The 15,070-nt window shown below is 42.0% G+C and overlaps 1 protein-coding gene across 1 annotated transcript in view; it reads left to right on the top strand.

The window, feature by feature from the left end:
- KIAA1211L (KIAA1211 like) overlaps nt 1-15,070 on the top strand; it is a 64,252-nt gene that overhangs the window by 25,186 nt on the left and 23,996 nt on the right. The window contains exons 2-3 of the mRNA XM_030461833.1: nt 12,742-12,818; nt 13,763-13,925. Coding sequence (XP_030317693.1) covers nt 12,752-12,818; nt 13,763-13,925 — 230 coding nt within the window. The 5' untranslated portion in view covers nt 12,742-12,751. The remainder of the gene's footprint in view (nt 1-12,741; nt 12,819-13,762; nt 13,926-15,070) is intronic.

Raw genomic sequence — 15,070 nt, 5'->3', positions numbered from 1 at the left:
TAAGGGTTTCACAAGGGAAGTGTGCCTCAGGTTGGAGGAGGATAGGGTGAAGTTCTTCCCCAGTGGCAGAAATGAGAAGAAATTGAGGGCAAGTGGTGACATGGGTAAAGTGGATGCTGAGGACATTTCTGCCGGTGTGTTTGCCACCAGTGGACCATAAGATCCCTCCCAGAAGAGATCCAGGGAGCAAGATCTTGTTCCCTTTGCCTCCTGCTTTCCATCATGCCACAGGGTGCCATGGGGAGCTGTGCCATGGACCAGGGAAAGCAACTCTGTCTGCACTGTTGACTCCAGCAAAGCTGGACGAAGGGACAGGCCTGCTGCTGAGCACTGCTTCTGCATGACAGATCCACTCTGTTTCCTACCCTGAGATATGCTTCCTGAAGGATATGGGCAGTAGCATTTAATCTCACCATACTTTCATATCCATCTGTGAAATGTAGATGGCAACAATTATTTTCCCCCTTTGGAGAGACTCCTCAAGTTACAGTCTGGTTTTCATCCCGGAATGGCGGATGTACAGACTGGTTCAGCATAAGGTCATCACAGTAGGCTTCCTGGTGGTATGAATAGAAAGAACTGTAGCTTTATAGTACAATTTATTGAAATGCCATAATGTTCTCCAGAAAGTCCCATGTGAACTGAGGTTAGGGACAGGTTGGAATCTTTCAGCGAGCTGCAAGAACTGGCTGCTGCCTCTTCTGCTCTCTCTTCTCTCCACCTCCCAATGGAGTGGCACCATCACGATAACATCAGCGTTGTTCTCTAAACAGCACCTGGCTTCTATCAGTAATGCTCCTCCACTACAGTATGCATGCCCACCATGTGCTCTCTCTAGGAATTCAGTTCTAAGTGCTTTCCTTGTCCTTCTGACTCTTCATCATATCCTGAACCATCCATATCCTCTAGTGACCAGCCAAGACTCAACAGGGTGTCAGCTGGGCTACAGGAGTACTACCTGTTCAGCTGGTTAGCAAGAGGAACTAATGTCTGCTTTCCTCTTGCTGTTGGCTTTGCAGTGAGGAGTCAGCACGATCACCGTTTTTTACAACACTGGTAGATGTTTCATAGCTTTGAGATGCACCTTTTCCTCATATGCATCTGAATAGGACCAACAGCTTGAAAAGAGGTGGGGAATCAGGGGAAAATGGAGCAGGATAGACAGTGAAGTCGTGTTATTTCCTTAGGAAATGAAACCTAAGAAGGAACAGCATCACATAGTGATGTTTATCACCCATTCTCCTGTACCAGTTTAAGATGGATTCAGCTGTCAGGGCTGAATCTGTTTTGTACATGAGAGACTATGCACAACTGGTATGACACCATGACTGGCTGCATATTCTGCTGCTGCTCTGGATAGATAAGGAGCAGGAACTCCTCCCAGTGACTATATCCCTTACTGTCAGGGAGGGTTTAAGCTCTTCAGTGCTCTCCTTGTACTTTCTTCAGTTCCCTTCCCTCATTTTGTTCTGCATGTAACATTTTTGCATTTAAAACTTCTGACTACATGAGCACAGGTGCTCACTGTTACTTGCCCTGGACAAAGTGGTACATGCAAATACTTTCTACTTCCCAGCCCAAGGGAATGACTGGGCTTGTGCATGTGAGGTAAGGCATGCTGTAGACTTGTAAGACTTGTAAGACATGTAATACTTGGCTCTGGACTTCTGATGAGGCAGCAGTAAAAACTACTAAGCTGCATTCAGGGTATTGACTTCTAAAAATCTGCAAGTCTAAAGTGGAAGCTGGAGCTGAAATGCACAGTGTGACTCACCAGAGGTTATTTTTGCTGAGGTTATTGCTGCAGGGAAGGAGCAAAGGAGAAAGCAAGAATCTGAGCAAGTGGCAAGTATTTCCATTTGCTCAGGTCCTTGTTTTGCAACACAGACTTGTAAGTATATGTGGAAATAAGAGCTAAGGGAAAATATCTCCTCTCTTTCAAACACAATATAACAAATCTTTCCTGAATGGATAATAAGAATGAAAAGTTTGCAAGTTGCATTTTGTGAGGGAGTAAATGACCAAAACAGGGCTCTTACATTTGTAAAATTCTGACTGTGTTTTTCTTATGGATTATGGAAGAAGGTTCCAAGCAAAGATGAAAGGACTAGACAATATTGTTCATTGTGTCATGGTCAGAAAGAAAAATTCCAGCCTGTTCACGTAAGAAATAATTTGAACTGGGGAGACTGTCTAGCTTGGTACTTACCTGAAAAACCCATGATAGTCATGTAGTAAAAATCTTTTTATTTTATTTTATTTTATTTTATTTTATTTTATTTTATTTTATTTTATTTACATGTGATCTGTGTTACTCAAGTGGAGAAAAGAGAAAGGGGCCTGTGGCTTATCTCTCTCCCATCTGGGCTGAAGAAAATTGTTATCAATTGAAAGTCAAGAGGGACTAAATTAGTGAGGATTAAATGAGGCTAAATAAGGTCCCTTCCCAATTAAAAGTATGCCACATATACTGCTTCAGAGCGAACCTCGTATGACAGTTAGACAAGAGGCCATTCAGCTTTGCATTTGGCCTGTGGGGTTTAACACAACAGGAATGTGGAATGTGTTTACAAGGTAGCAGTTATTGCTGAAATATGTGAGCTCTGTTGCTGGGGGAAATTTGAGAGGACTGAGACTGCACCGACAGTGACTGTACCTCTTGGACAGTCCATGTGGATGTTGGGGAAGAAAGCAGTCTCCAAGTCTGCAGTCAGAGAGCCCTGCAGAGGGAACTCAAGGGAAGATGCTTCCCTTCTTCACCACCTCCTGCTGTCCTCCTGTGGCTCCAGCTGGATCTCACTCCATCCTCACCTCTCCTTTTTGCTAGAATGACCCAGGAGGGTGAACCCATCCTTGGGCAGGAGCCATGGCTTCTTGTTATCCCTGCATCCGAGGTGACTCCAGGTTAGCTCACGAATGCAGCCGGTTCAGCAGAGTGGTGTGGGCTGAAAGGAGGCAAAGCTGAGGGAGTGCTGAGGACTGAGGGCCCCTGAAGACACCTTTCAGGAACAGCTCCTAGAAATCAACCTGCTTATCTTCTGGCTAGTCTCAGCTGGTAGGCTGGTGTATCTCTGCCTGAAAGGGCTCAGGCTTCTCTTAGAATATTTAATTAATTATCTTTGCATTCCCTACTTTCTTTTTTCTCTACTTTAGATATTTAATATTAAAACTATTTTGCATATAGTTATAGATGATCCTTCCAGCATAGTAATTCCCAAGGAACCTGGTAAAACCCAGCCAGTCTCTTAATTGAATGCATTTTCCTCATTACTTCTGTTTGACAAAACTGGACTGTATTTTTCGTCACACTTAATGGCAAAAGATTTGGAAGTGGCTCTGGGATATGTCAGATGAACCTGACATTTGAAAAGATTTGTCGTTAACTTTTAAAGACACTTAAAAGCATTGAAATGACACTGTTGGCTGTATCACACATTATAGAGCTGAGAGTAAATACTCCATACAGTACAAATGGGCTCAGAAAGGATGAAAAATGGGCCACATTCAGCTCTGATATTAACAGTTGGTTAACTTGGCCCACTGAGTTTTCTTCAGAACAGCAGATAAAGCTGAATGAGGATCACATTCTGGGTAGTGCTAAACACTTTCTGCATCTTAAATTCTCATTAACTGTACAAGAATATGCTTACACTGGGCTAATGGGTGAGGCAGCAGGTGTAAGTGTGCTGTTCCTCAGGGCTCACTGTGGTTCCAGGTGAGTCTAATTCTTTCTTAGCCAGATAGTGTGTGTGTGTGTACACAGGTATAGAGACAATTTATTGTATTCATGGTTGTGAAAAGCAAAGAAGGATCAAAGAAAGCCCTGTTATGTTTTCTTAAATTTAAAGGCACTGAGACGGTATAATATTGATATTTCTACTCATTCTGAATACCAAAAGATCTGGCATAATTATTTTTGTAAAATACCTTCAGGAATGTTCCCTGTGTGGAACTCAAGAGTAATTGCAATTGCAGCATGTAGAATTAAATGTAATGTTCTTCTACCTAAAGCAAGACACTTTACTTTCTTATCTATTGCTTTTCAAGGAGAGGCACAGTGATTTTTTAATACTTCACTGACCCTTGACTCTGAGTGATGTTAGCCTGCTATTGAACAAAAATGGTGAACTTCTTCAGAACAGTATTAGTCATTACTACTCTACATAAACACTCAGTATTATTTAAGCTAAGAATACAGATTGTGCTTCTATCAGTAAAGATGGCTGATACAAGCCTACAAGTCATCTAAGATGCTGAGATGTATGTGGTCCTAAATATAGCAGGGGATCTCCTTTAGGGAGCTGGCCAGGGGAGGTCTTGTGTCTTTGTGTAAAGCATCTATACCTTTGTTATCCCTATGTGCTGAAGGAACACCAATGGGGCTTTATTACTCTGGCAGGTCTTTTAATAATAATGCTTTCAGTGTTGATAGAATAAATCTCCAGGCCCCTCTATTAAATCACAAAATACAGAGAAATGAAAACAAGAAGGGAAGGGTTACTCCATTGGAGTAAGACATTTCACAAGCATTTGCTTTATTCTTTTGCCACTGCAAACTCCTCCCCCCATCTCACCCCTTCTGATTCTTTTATATGGTTGTTTGGTTTGCTTTGTTGTTGAGCTTTGTTTTGTTTTGTTTTATTTAATGAAAGCATGCAAGCTAAGGTTTCTCCCATGAACAAAATATGTCCTTCAATGAGATCTATACCCCTCAGCTTACTGAGCTCTATCAGGGAAGCAGAGTTCACTCTTCTGGGGGGCAGCCTATTCCCTAGACTATTTGGCACATCAGGTTTATGTTCATGTGCTCTGTTGCAATGCACTTCTTTTTTTTTTTAAAAAAAAAAAAAAAGCTCACTTTTTAAAAGCTGCTTGGGAGGAAAGTTTATTTTTTGGAGTGTTTCTAACTTCTCTTAGAAATGCTGGGGAAAGGAAGCTCTCTCAGTTATTGGGCAAAAAGCATGTAGAGAGAGCAGGGTTTTCCCTCCCCATTCCTTGGAAGCGTGTTATGCTTGTAATAGAGAAAGGAATGTGCTGTTGGCAGAGGCACTGAGGAAGTGCTGGTGAGGATCTGACACAAGAATCTGCACAGCCTCTGGAATAATAGGGGCAGATGCAACAGAGAGGAGTCTGGGCTGGTTAGGTGAAGGAAAAGACACACTGGCCAACAACAATGAAAGAAGCAAGTGGAAACAACTGAACACCCTCAGAAAAACCATTGAAAGGTTTAGGAAGATTCACCTGCTGCCTCTTCTGGTTTTCTCATTACAGGCCATAGGTCTCACCTTGTTTGCACAAAGGCTCGTAAAGGGAGCCCATGCAAGTCAGCTATATCCTCTCTCTCCTCTCCCACCTTCTTTTTAGAAGGTATTTTATTACTTGATAACCCTTGATGTCTCTTCCATCAGTGATGACAGGGACAGCAGGCACCACCTTGAGTTCACGCAGTATGCAGAAGGAGATGTGAGTGACAGATGCAAACACTGCAAAGGAAGGGGTTGTTGCAGAGAAATAGTATCTTGTTAGTAGTTAGATAGAGCCAGTCCCAGTGCCACAGCCTACTATTCTTCCACCACCATCAGTGCTGGAGGTGGAGAAATCTCAAACTCTGGCACAAGGAGCACCCTTGGAAGAGATTATGTGTTGGAGCAGTTCACTTCTGTTAGTCATTCCTGAGAGAAAAGGCAAATCACTGACTGTTAGCTCTGTTCCTTTTGACAGCAACTGGGAAGAGGATGGGAAGATCCCTAAAAGGCAGAGTTTTAGAGACGTGGGCATTGACTTTGTGTTCAGGCTAAGTGCTCTTACCTGGATGCTGGCCTAGGACCCACACAGCTAGGGAAAGGATGCTCATAGCAAAGCTACTCGGCCAACCTTGCTCTGAACATGAGGAGTGGAACACAGGCTCTCACCACCTCATCATGGCTGTACAATATACAGATCCTCTAATAACAGGAAAGCATGCTACAAGGTAGCAGTAGCTGGAGAAAATGTCAGCCACAAGCAAAGAAATAAAACCTTTTATTAACCAGTAAGGCTAATACAAAAAGATGGGGAAGGTGTAACAGGTTCAGTGTGAGACTGATGAAGTTGAATAACAACTATCATGTTTATACAGCAAGCCATTTGTGAAAATACCACGTTTTGAAGGTCCATGTCCCCATGGACATCAGTCAGAGTAAACAAGTAGGTGCTGACAGCATCCATTTTAAATTATTAAAACTGGTAGAGAATACTTGAAGTCAGAGACTTTGCAAAGTATTACTTTTCATTTACTTATTCAAAACATTCAAGGAAAACGGAAGGAGGTGATTGCCCAATTTTGAAAACAAAAGACAAGGTTTTATATAATAAGTGACACTGTTTTCTCCTTGGTTTGGCATGAAGTTCCTCTTTGTATTTTAAAGAGGTATAGTAAAGGAAAATATTGTCACTTTCTGGGTAAATTAGTTTTAATGCACTGCCTATTCAAAAAGGATGGGAACATGGCTAGGATATGTACAGATCCTGTATAGGTGCTGACATAGGGTAGAAAAGCAGGGTGGCCCTTCAGTCGCAGTGCTGGGGTGCTGGATACAGCTCGTAGGCTGACTGTGTGTGTGAGCATGCACTCAGGTGCTTTTGTTTGCCTTAGTGAGGCAATTAGAGGCTTCATAAAAAGTGAAATTTGTACCCCTTTGACATACAGAAAGGTCTGGAGGAGGAAGATGTATGGCTTTGAAAATGTTATTGCAATTGTTATCACAATCTCCAATCCCTTTATTTGATCTTTTTGGAAGTGTGTATAGAAACTAATTGGATTCCCTCAGACTTGCATCTCACTCATGTGGACACTACTAATAAGCTGGGCTCTAACATGCTGCCCTAGCTCAGGGCAAGCACTTCATTGTGATTCCTTGACCTCTTCTTGCAGAAGAGGGGGTAGAAGGGAGACCTTTCTCTTAATAACTTAAGTTCAAGCTGATGGATGACTTCTAGAAAAGATTTTATAATTGGGCCCTCTGCGAGAGAATTATTTTTCGCCATGCTCAAGCATTATCACTTGGGAGAACTGAAAGTGGAAAGGGGCATCATTGGATGTTTACAGTCTTCTAGATGTAAAAACCCCAAACATCTAGAAGTGGATTTGTTAGAATTTTAGACTCAAAGTCCATCATCTTCCATTTGCAGGTTGTATTTCTTGCATTTCTTTGATCTGTTCTCAATCAATAGTGCACAAGGAAAAACGTGTATTTAATGTAGCTCATACTCACTGAACACTGATTTCAGGGCCAGGTTGGTTGGGGCTTTGAGCAACCTGGTCTAGTGGAAGGTGTCCCTGGCCATGCCACGGGAGTAGAACTGGATCATCTTTGACGTCCCTTTCAGCAGAAACCATTGTATGATTCTGTGGTGTTTGGATCTCTGTTAGTAGGAGGAGGTCTGAGCAGAGAGTTGTGCTCAACAGAAGCATTTTTGCTTTGTGAGAACCTCCCCATCACAAGCTGGGTGTCCCCTCTCCTATTCTTCCTTCTACCACACTCTGCTGCACAGTGCCTTCAGCAAGTTGTCTTCCCTCGTTGCAGGGCTAAATCTTTTTCTTGGGAGGCAGATGATCACAACAGGCTTTTGGACCTGCACTATGCCAAGGCTTGGCATCCTGGGGCTGTGTCCCAGGTTCTTTTGCTAATCCACATGCTGGAGAGCTGGAGCATATCCAGAAGTGTGTAAGCTCTGCTGATGAGTCTGCTGCTGGGAGTCTTCTGCCCTAGGCTTGGTCTCTCTGAAAACTTCAAGCTGTCCCTTTTCTGTGCTCCATGTGGACTGCATGGCCCATTGATGGTTCCTTCATTTCAGATTTGAGCACTTAGTGAAGGAGTAGGTGAGGAAAAACTGCCTCATTTTTTATCTGTGGTATTTAGGATGTTTTCTAGTTTGGTTACTAACACAGCTACAGGAGTCTTTCTAATTGTCTAGGTTTTCTTTATATCCCCAGAACCTGCAGTTTCTTTCCCAAATCCACAAGACTGTGTAATACCAGTGGGAATTTTAGTGCATATCATGATTTTGGAGAAAGGGAAGATCTTCCTCTTTGTGAAATAATTTCCCTAAATTGTTATTTTAAAATCACTGTAGTTCTTGATGTTCCTTTGCCCACTAGAAATGGAATATTTTAACGCAACAGAGGAATAAAAAGTGTAAATTACAATAATGTGGCTCAGCTGTGACTTTTTTTTTGTGCACCCTTTTGAATGTAGTGACATTTGGAAGGAATAGGAAAGGGAATAAACACCCATTGTGTTACCTTATTCCCAATCTATTCCCTGCAACTCATCTAGTGTCAGCTATATTTCTTGTATCTTAGGGCATGGGAGTGAAGAAGAGAAATGAAAAAGTCTCTTTTGGGAAAAGTCCAATATAGCAAAAATACTGTTATGAGCTCAGTTAATATTTACCAATTTGTCATCAGACATTTTAGTCTTATAAAATCAAGCAATAAATTGATAAACCAGGTATCCCTATTATTCTTCTGTGAAAGGAGCCACACATAAAATGATAAGGAAAGAAAAAAAAAAGAAGAGGAAAAGAGTACCACTGCCAGCAGTGTGGTAAATCTTGCCCTTGCTAACAGAAGAGAAGCAGAGATGCAGACTGCTCCTCCAAGGATGCAAATCCTGCTGAGTGTTCAGATCACGGGGTGATTTGACTTAGTGATGGATTTTAGTAGATCCTTGGGGAAACTGGAAATGAGAAAGCTCATCAACCCCACTCTGCAGCTGAGCTTCCAGATCCAAGTACAAGTGCACTGAATGCCACCCATGCCAGTGGGTGCCAATTCAAAGATGCTGGATTTTGCAAAGTTTTGTTCCACAGTTATTAAACTTGCAGGCTGTCACAGATGTGAAGCAAAGCTTTGAAGAAAATAAAATTTAGCTCCAGAGCAGACAATGAAATCTCTGTTTATGTCAGGGAAGTGACAAGCAGTTATAGTCATATCAGGGGTAAACTTTGGCCTCTGTCCTTGGGATTTTTTGTTTCTTCTCTTAAGTATCTTGTTTTAATTGAATCTTTTCTATGATGAATGTGTTAATACTGGAGGGTTTGTTCTCAGTGTTGAGGAAAACCCTGAAAGATTGAAAGCCTGCCTAAAGATATTGTTAAAACAGGTTATACTGAAGAGAAAAAAAAAACACAAACAAAGGAGACACAGATAGAACAGTTCTGAGTTCATATATTTGGGAAAGAAAACAGAGTTATCTCATGGTGGGTGGTGAGCAGGTGAAAACCAGCATTTCTCTAGCAGCAGTCAGCAAAGGAAGCATTTAAAAGGAAAAAAACTTTCCCTCAAGTCAATAAAAATGTCATCACAAATTTAAAAGTAGAAATGAATGTGATTGCCTACAGCTTGGTTCGGCAAGACACTAAGCAAGGCAGCACCCTGCTTGCAGAGCTGCACAGAGGGATCTCTGGCAGCTGTCAGATGCTCAGCAGGGGCCAATATCTCTTCATGCTGTGTTGGGATATTGCTCCAGTGGAAACTGTCACTCAGCAAAACACTCAAGCAAGTGGCTAAGTCTCAGCTTCAGTATTTGCTTAAAGTCACGGTTTGCTTAAAACCCGTCTGTTGACTTCACAGCATGCTTCTGAGATCCTGGCCACCAGCACACCACCCACCAAGTGTTTCACAACTCCTTCTAGTCTCCTCTGCAGCCTGCTGAGCAGCCCCCCACCATCCTCAGATTAAGGAAGTGGGTGCCCACTTTTCCCTTGGCACAAACAAATCTCCCCTTGGTAACAGGAGCCTCCCACATAAAACTCCTCCCGCACCCTCGTTGTCCTCGGAACAGGGTGTGTTTGCACAACACAGCCCCTGGAGCCACCTCCTCAGCCTTGCAGGTCAGCCCGCAAAGGCCCAGAAAAGTCACATCCAACTGGAAAGTTGCCTTTTGAACTGAAAACCTGGAGTATATCTACTCACAAACTCTGAGCAAGGGAAGGTTCAAAGAGTTCCCTGCCCCCCATAGTTGCAAACTAATGCAGCAATTTTAATGAAAGCTTTTCAGTTGTCCCCACACTGCAAAATCAGTATCATCCATCTGACTCAAACTTCTAGGATTTATTTACTGTAATTTAAAATAACCACATCCCTGCTGCAGCTGTTGGAATCTCCAGGCTTCTGCACAGGAAGCAGAGGCTTCTGGTGTTTGTGCTCAGTGTCTGCTTTCCCCTGGGTGGCTGTGGTCCACACCTCAGGTTGCTTTCTGCTTCACTTCAAAGTCACCTTACCTGCATGATGTTCCTCCCTGCACACTGGTGTACTCCTGGCAGCTCTCCCACACTGAAGGATCAAGCTCTTCCCTCAGATGACAGTGAGGAGCCATCCAGGGAGGGCTCCAGCAGTGGTGGTGAGACCTGACCAAGGACTTGGCTCTTTCTCTCAAGTTGGTGTTCCGGTCCTGAACCCTGTTCTGTGCCCTTGCAAGAGACATCTCCAAAAGCATAGTGCTGGTGGGCTACCTTTCCTGAATCTTGGGCACTTTTTGGAAAGACACAGCAATTCTTAACATAACCTTAGAAAACAGCAAAAACATAACCCTGAAGAATGTCCATGTGAGGTCAGAAGGGGAGCAAGGACCTTGCTTCAAGACACACGGCTGCCAAGAAGACAGCTCATCAAGGTTCAGTGTCTCTCTGTTTCTCCTTAGTGAAAAGATATATGCCACAACCCCAATCACATAATACAGTCCCCAAAATGTTTGGCACTCTCAGTGGAAACACTTGTCAAGACCTCTGATGTCACACATCAGTCACACAAATTTTTTCTGACATTATGGTGGAGCTAACCTTATTAAAATCATTTTTATTCTCTAGAATATTGGCTGCTAAGGTTTGAGATGGGACAACAACACATTTCTGGATTGTCACAAATGGAATATATTATCTGCTTGAATTTTGCCAGAGGGAGCATGTTTATACTTGCCTGTGTGTCAAACTAACATTTCCATTATGTGGTTATTTATTCCCTAGTGGATTTGCTATTAAGAACTGGCAAAGTATGGCATATAAACATGCAGATTAAAAAAAAATATACCCTCGCCCGAGTACAGCTGGATACAGCAGGGCTATGCCAGTGGGCCACAGCTGGAGATCTGACTTAGAGTATCCATAATTTATGTGGAGCCTGCAGGATCACACCTCTCAATGTGTGTAACTTAGAGATGCTACAGGGCATGCGTATAGCAGCAAAGGCTTTAAAGGTATTGATTTGCACTCTTGCAGTTGCTGTTGCAACATGACAGCATGAATCTGAGACACCCTGAGCCTGTTAATAATTGACTGTATGTGCCACCACAGCCCCCAATGCATATTCATATGTTACCTCCCATCAGGTATTTACTTAAAAAATATATGGATCATCCAAGTCTGTTCTTTTCTAGAGCTGGTTCCTTCTGAATTCTGCCTAAATAAGGCTGATGTTCTTGATCAAAGATTGCTTCCCCTTGTCTCTGTATTGCTCTCTCTCATCCTCTGTGTCCAGAGGCCCACAAAGGTGATCAAAGGGCTGGAGCACCTCTTCAGCTGGGAGAAGAGAAACCTCTGGGGAGACCCTATAGCAGCCTTCCAGTACCTGAAGGGGCTTACAGGAAAGCTGTAATAAGCCTTTTACAAAGGCCTATAATGGGAGGACAAAGGGGAACGATTACAAACTGGAAAAGGGTTGATTTAGGTTAGATGTTAGGAAGAAATTATTTCCTGTGAGGCTGGTGAGACACTGAACCAGGCTGCCCAGAGAAATTATGGCTGCCCTGTCCTTGGAAGTGTTCAAGGCCAGGTTGGAAGGGGCTCTGAGCCTGGTCTGGTGGGAGATGTCCCTGCCCATGGCAGGGAGGTTGGGACTAGATGATCTTTAAGGTCCCTTCCAATCCATTCTATGATATGAACTCTGATTTTGGTTTTCCAACGGGTGGTGGCAGGGGGTGTTTTACAACCACTGCGTGAGTCTGGCTTGGGGGGGGTCCTTGGAGCTGCTGTGCAGCAGAGGTGCCTTTACTGAGGCTATCACACAGCTACTCATCACTGCCTGTCTCAAGCACTCCCCAATGGTTCAGGCAACAAGTTGTGTTTCAGACTTCAGTAATAAATGTTTGGTTTATGGTGGGCTTTTTCCTTATGCTAATTCTTTGCATTTATGAGCATTATTTAAATCTGCTGGTCTGTCAGGGGCTCAAAACAGCCACATTGTACTCACCTTCCAATCCAAGCTGATGCATAAGCATTTGTTACCATTACAGCCCAGAGCACATTACTTGTACAGGTTTGCCAAATGCTGTAATTGTCACAAAGACATTTTGTCTGGTGATGAATAAGCACAGAGAGGGAAAGTCAAAGAAGCCCACCTCCTCTGAGGCATGTGTTTAGAAGCAGTGGAGAATCTCATGAACCTCCATTTTGGTCAGGCTTGTTGTTTAACTAAACAGTGATGTAGGATTGGCCTATGACAGTGGGAATAATCTATTGAATTTGTTATACCTTAGACCAATAAGCATCGTGCTATGGGGTATTTTTATTTTTTATATATATTTATATATAGACACAGTGCCTATACTTAGGCATACATTGTCAATGTATTTGTATATAAAAACATACTCATTCTACATTTTTGTATTTTAGTAACTTACCCATATGTATGTACGTATACACATGTATAGTGAAGCAGAGTTGTTATACTGATGTGACTAACACTTTTTCTACCTCCTCTAGTGACTGTCACATGAGTTCCTCAAGGATGATGGACCCTAAGGTGCGAGAGACTGAAGGTGATGGAGAGGACAGTTCAGGTAGAATAACTTCCTTCCCCAGTGCTCTGATTTCTTAAGCTCCAGTGCCTTAGCTCTATCACAGAAGTGACTCTGTTTAGGGAATACACTCTCTTTCTCTCCTCTTGTCTCAGAGATATGATACATTTTTGTCATTTTCAGAGGCTTGAGATAAGAGTTTTCTAGCATCTTGTGATAAAATTAACTTTCTACACAACAATATTCAGTGACAAATGAAATGCTGACAGGGATGCCTTACAGTGCTGTCATGAAATCTTACATGGGACAGGCACAAGCTGTTGGATTGTCTTGTGAAAAATTTGATTTAATTTCAAGTAGTTTTCTTCACAGAGCTTGCAACCGATGCTCATTTAGGTCTTTACTTTCTGAGCACATTAGCATTGCTTTTCAAGATTATTGCTTGATTTCACAAAGTTTAGTACTTTGTGATCCCTTGAGTCTCATAATTAGCATTCAGAATATTCTGGGATGCATTATAAAACTGACATTATATAAGCATTAGCCTCCCAACACTGCCCGTTACACCTAGGCAAGCCTTTTCTACATTTAAATTGGTTTTGTTAATAATATTGTCCTTATCGACACTATTTAGCTTGCTGAACAAAGACGGTGGGTTTCCAAGTTGTAATTTCTTCTCTGTATCCCAGACTGTTATTACCAAAATTTTTCTTCACAGTCTAATTGTCTCAAGACTCAAGTAGAAACTCTATTAAAATCCTACACCATAGGGTATTTCTTATGTGTAATAAACACTGCAGTCCTTTCTGCAAGATAACAGTAATTTCATGCTATCAGTATAGTTCTGAAAGACATTAATGCAAGAGCAGACTGTGTTACCTCTTCCAGGAAGAAAAACCACTTACACAGAAATTATAAGGGAGTTATTATTGTCCAAAAACTTGCAAATGTCACTGGTTGAATTTTCTCTGGTTTTCTTCACTTAGGAAAGAAAAAATCAAAGTTCAAAACTTTCAAAAAGTTTTTTGTTAAAAAGAAAAGGAAAGAACCATCTTCTGGGATCAGCAGCCTGAAGTTCTTCCAGTCAACAAGCAATGTTGCAGCCTCACACAACTTGCACGTTAATGATGATTCTGAAGATGAACTCAAGTAAGGTTTTGGATTGTGGCTGGTAAACAAATTCATAACTGCTACCATTTATACATTAAAGACATCTCCAAATTTCCATCTTCCTTTTGTTCAGAATGCTGTGTTCTCATACAGTTGGCTTTTTTAAGGGAAGTCCAAGTTAAAATGTCTGTGAAAGGAAATTGCAAGGGAATTGGATAGGATGCAGCAAGAAACAATAACTAAAAATTCTTTCATTTAATCATAAGTAAGCCTAGGGTTATAATTTGAAAGGAATGTAATCTCATCTTCAGAAATTATTTAGGTGCTTGTCTTATATCTTTTCAGTATTGTCTTATGCCTCTAAGATGTCTCTCCTAAGGTTTGTTAAAGGAATGTAAATGTCTAACCATTTATGCCAGGTTTTATAAGCTTGGGGAGGATAAGGGGATGACTGAAACTGAAATAATCTGTGAAGCCTATTTGCTCTGTATAGTGGGATTCATCTCACCAAGGGACAAATGTCTGCATTCAAGTTAGTCACCAGCTTCCTTTTATAATCAGCAGAGAGGCATCACGTTAATAAGAAAGTTCGTGTTGGCGAAAGAAATTCCTGTGCAGACATCCATTCAGATGAACAAGTGCCTATTGCTAGGGTACCAGGGTGCCCATCTCTGAGGTAGATAGCTGTGGTTTAGACATTAATGTATGAAGTTAGACTGGGTGAATCCCACCCTGTGTGTCTCTCTGCTTCTGAAAATCCTGTCTTCCTTCAGGCATTGCCAAAAATATTACCCACTACTGAAAGGTAGCCACAAGAAACACGGTCTACACTTTAAATTAATTCCTGGATGGAAAGATAAACTTGAGAGCCCCTTGGCTGTCTTAAAAGCAAATCTTTGCATTGTTTGTGCCTCTCAGAACAAGACCCTTGGTCCTCAGGAGAGTGACACTACTGTGACTTGGGATGGGGAAGGTGAACCATCCTGGCCATTTCAAACGACATTGTAGAACATGGCCACCAGGCAGCGCCAAACAACCAAAAGAAATTATTAACCAATTTTTGGTGGGGTTTTGTTGTTGTTGTTGTTGTTGTTGTTGTTTTAGGGGTTTTTTTGTGTGTTTGTCTTTTCTTACATTGACAATAGTATTATAAGTCCAGCTTGAAGTCTCAGGAATTCTGGGCA

The sequence above is a fragment of the Calypte anna genome, chromosome 1 (assembly GCF_003957555.1).
Source record: "Calypte anna isolate BGI_N300 chromosome 1, bCalAnn1_v1.p, whole genome shotgun sequence".
Lineage (NCBI taxonomy): Eukaryota > Metazoa > Chordata > Aves > Apodiformes > Trochilidae > Calypte > Calypte anna.
The sequence above is the reverse complement of the archived record's forward strand: the minus strand, read 5'-3'. Positions and strand labels throughout refer to the sequence as shown.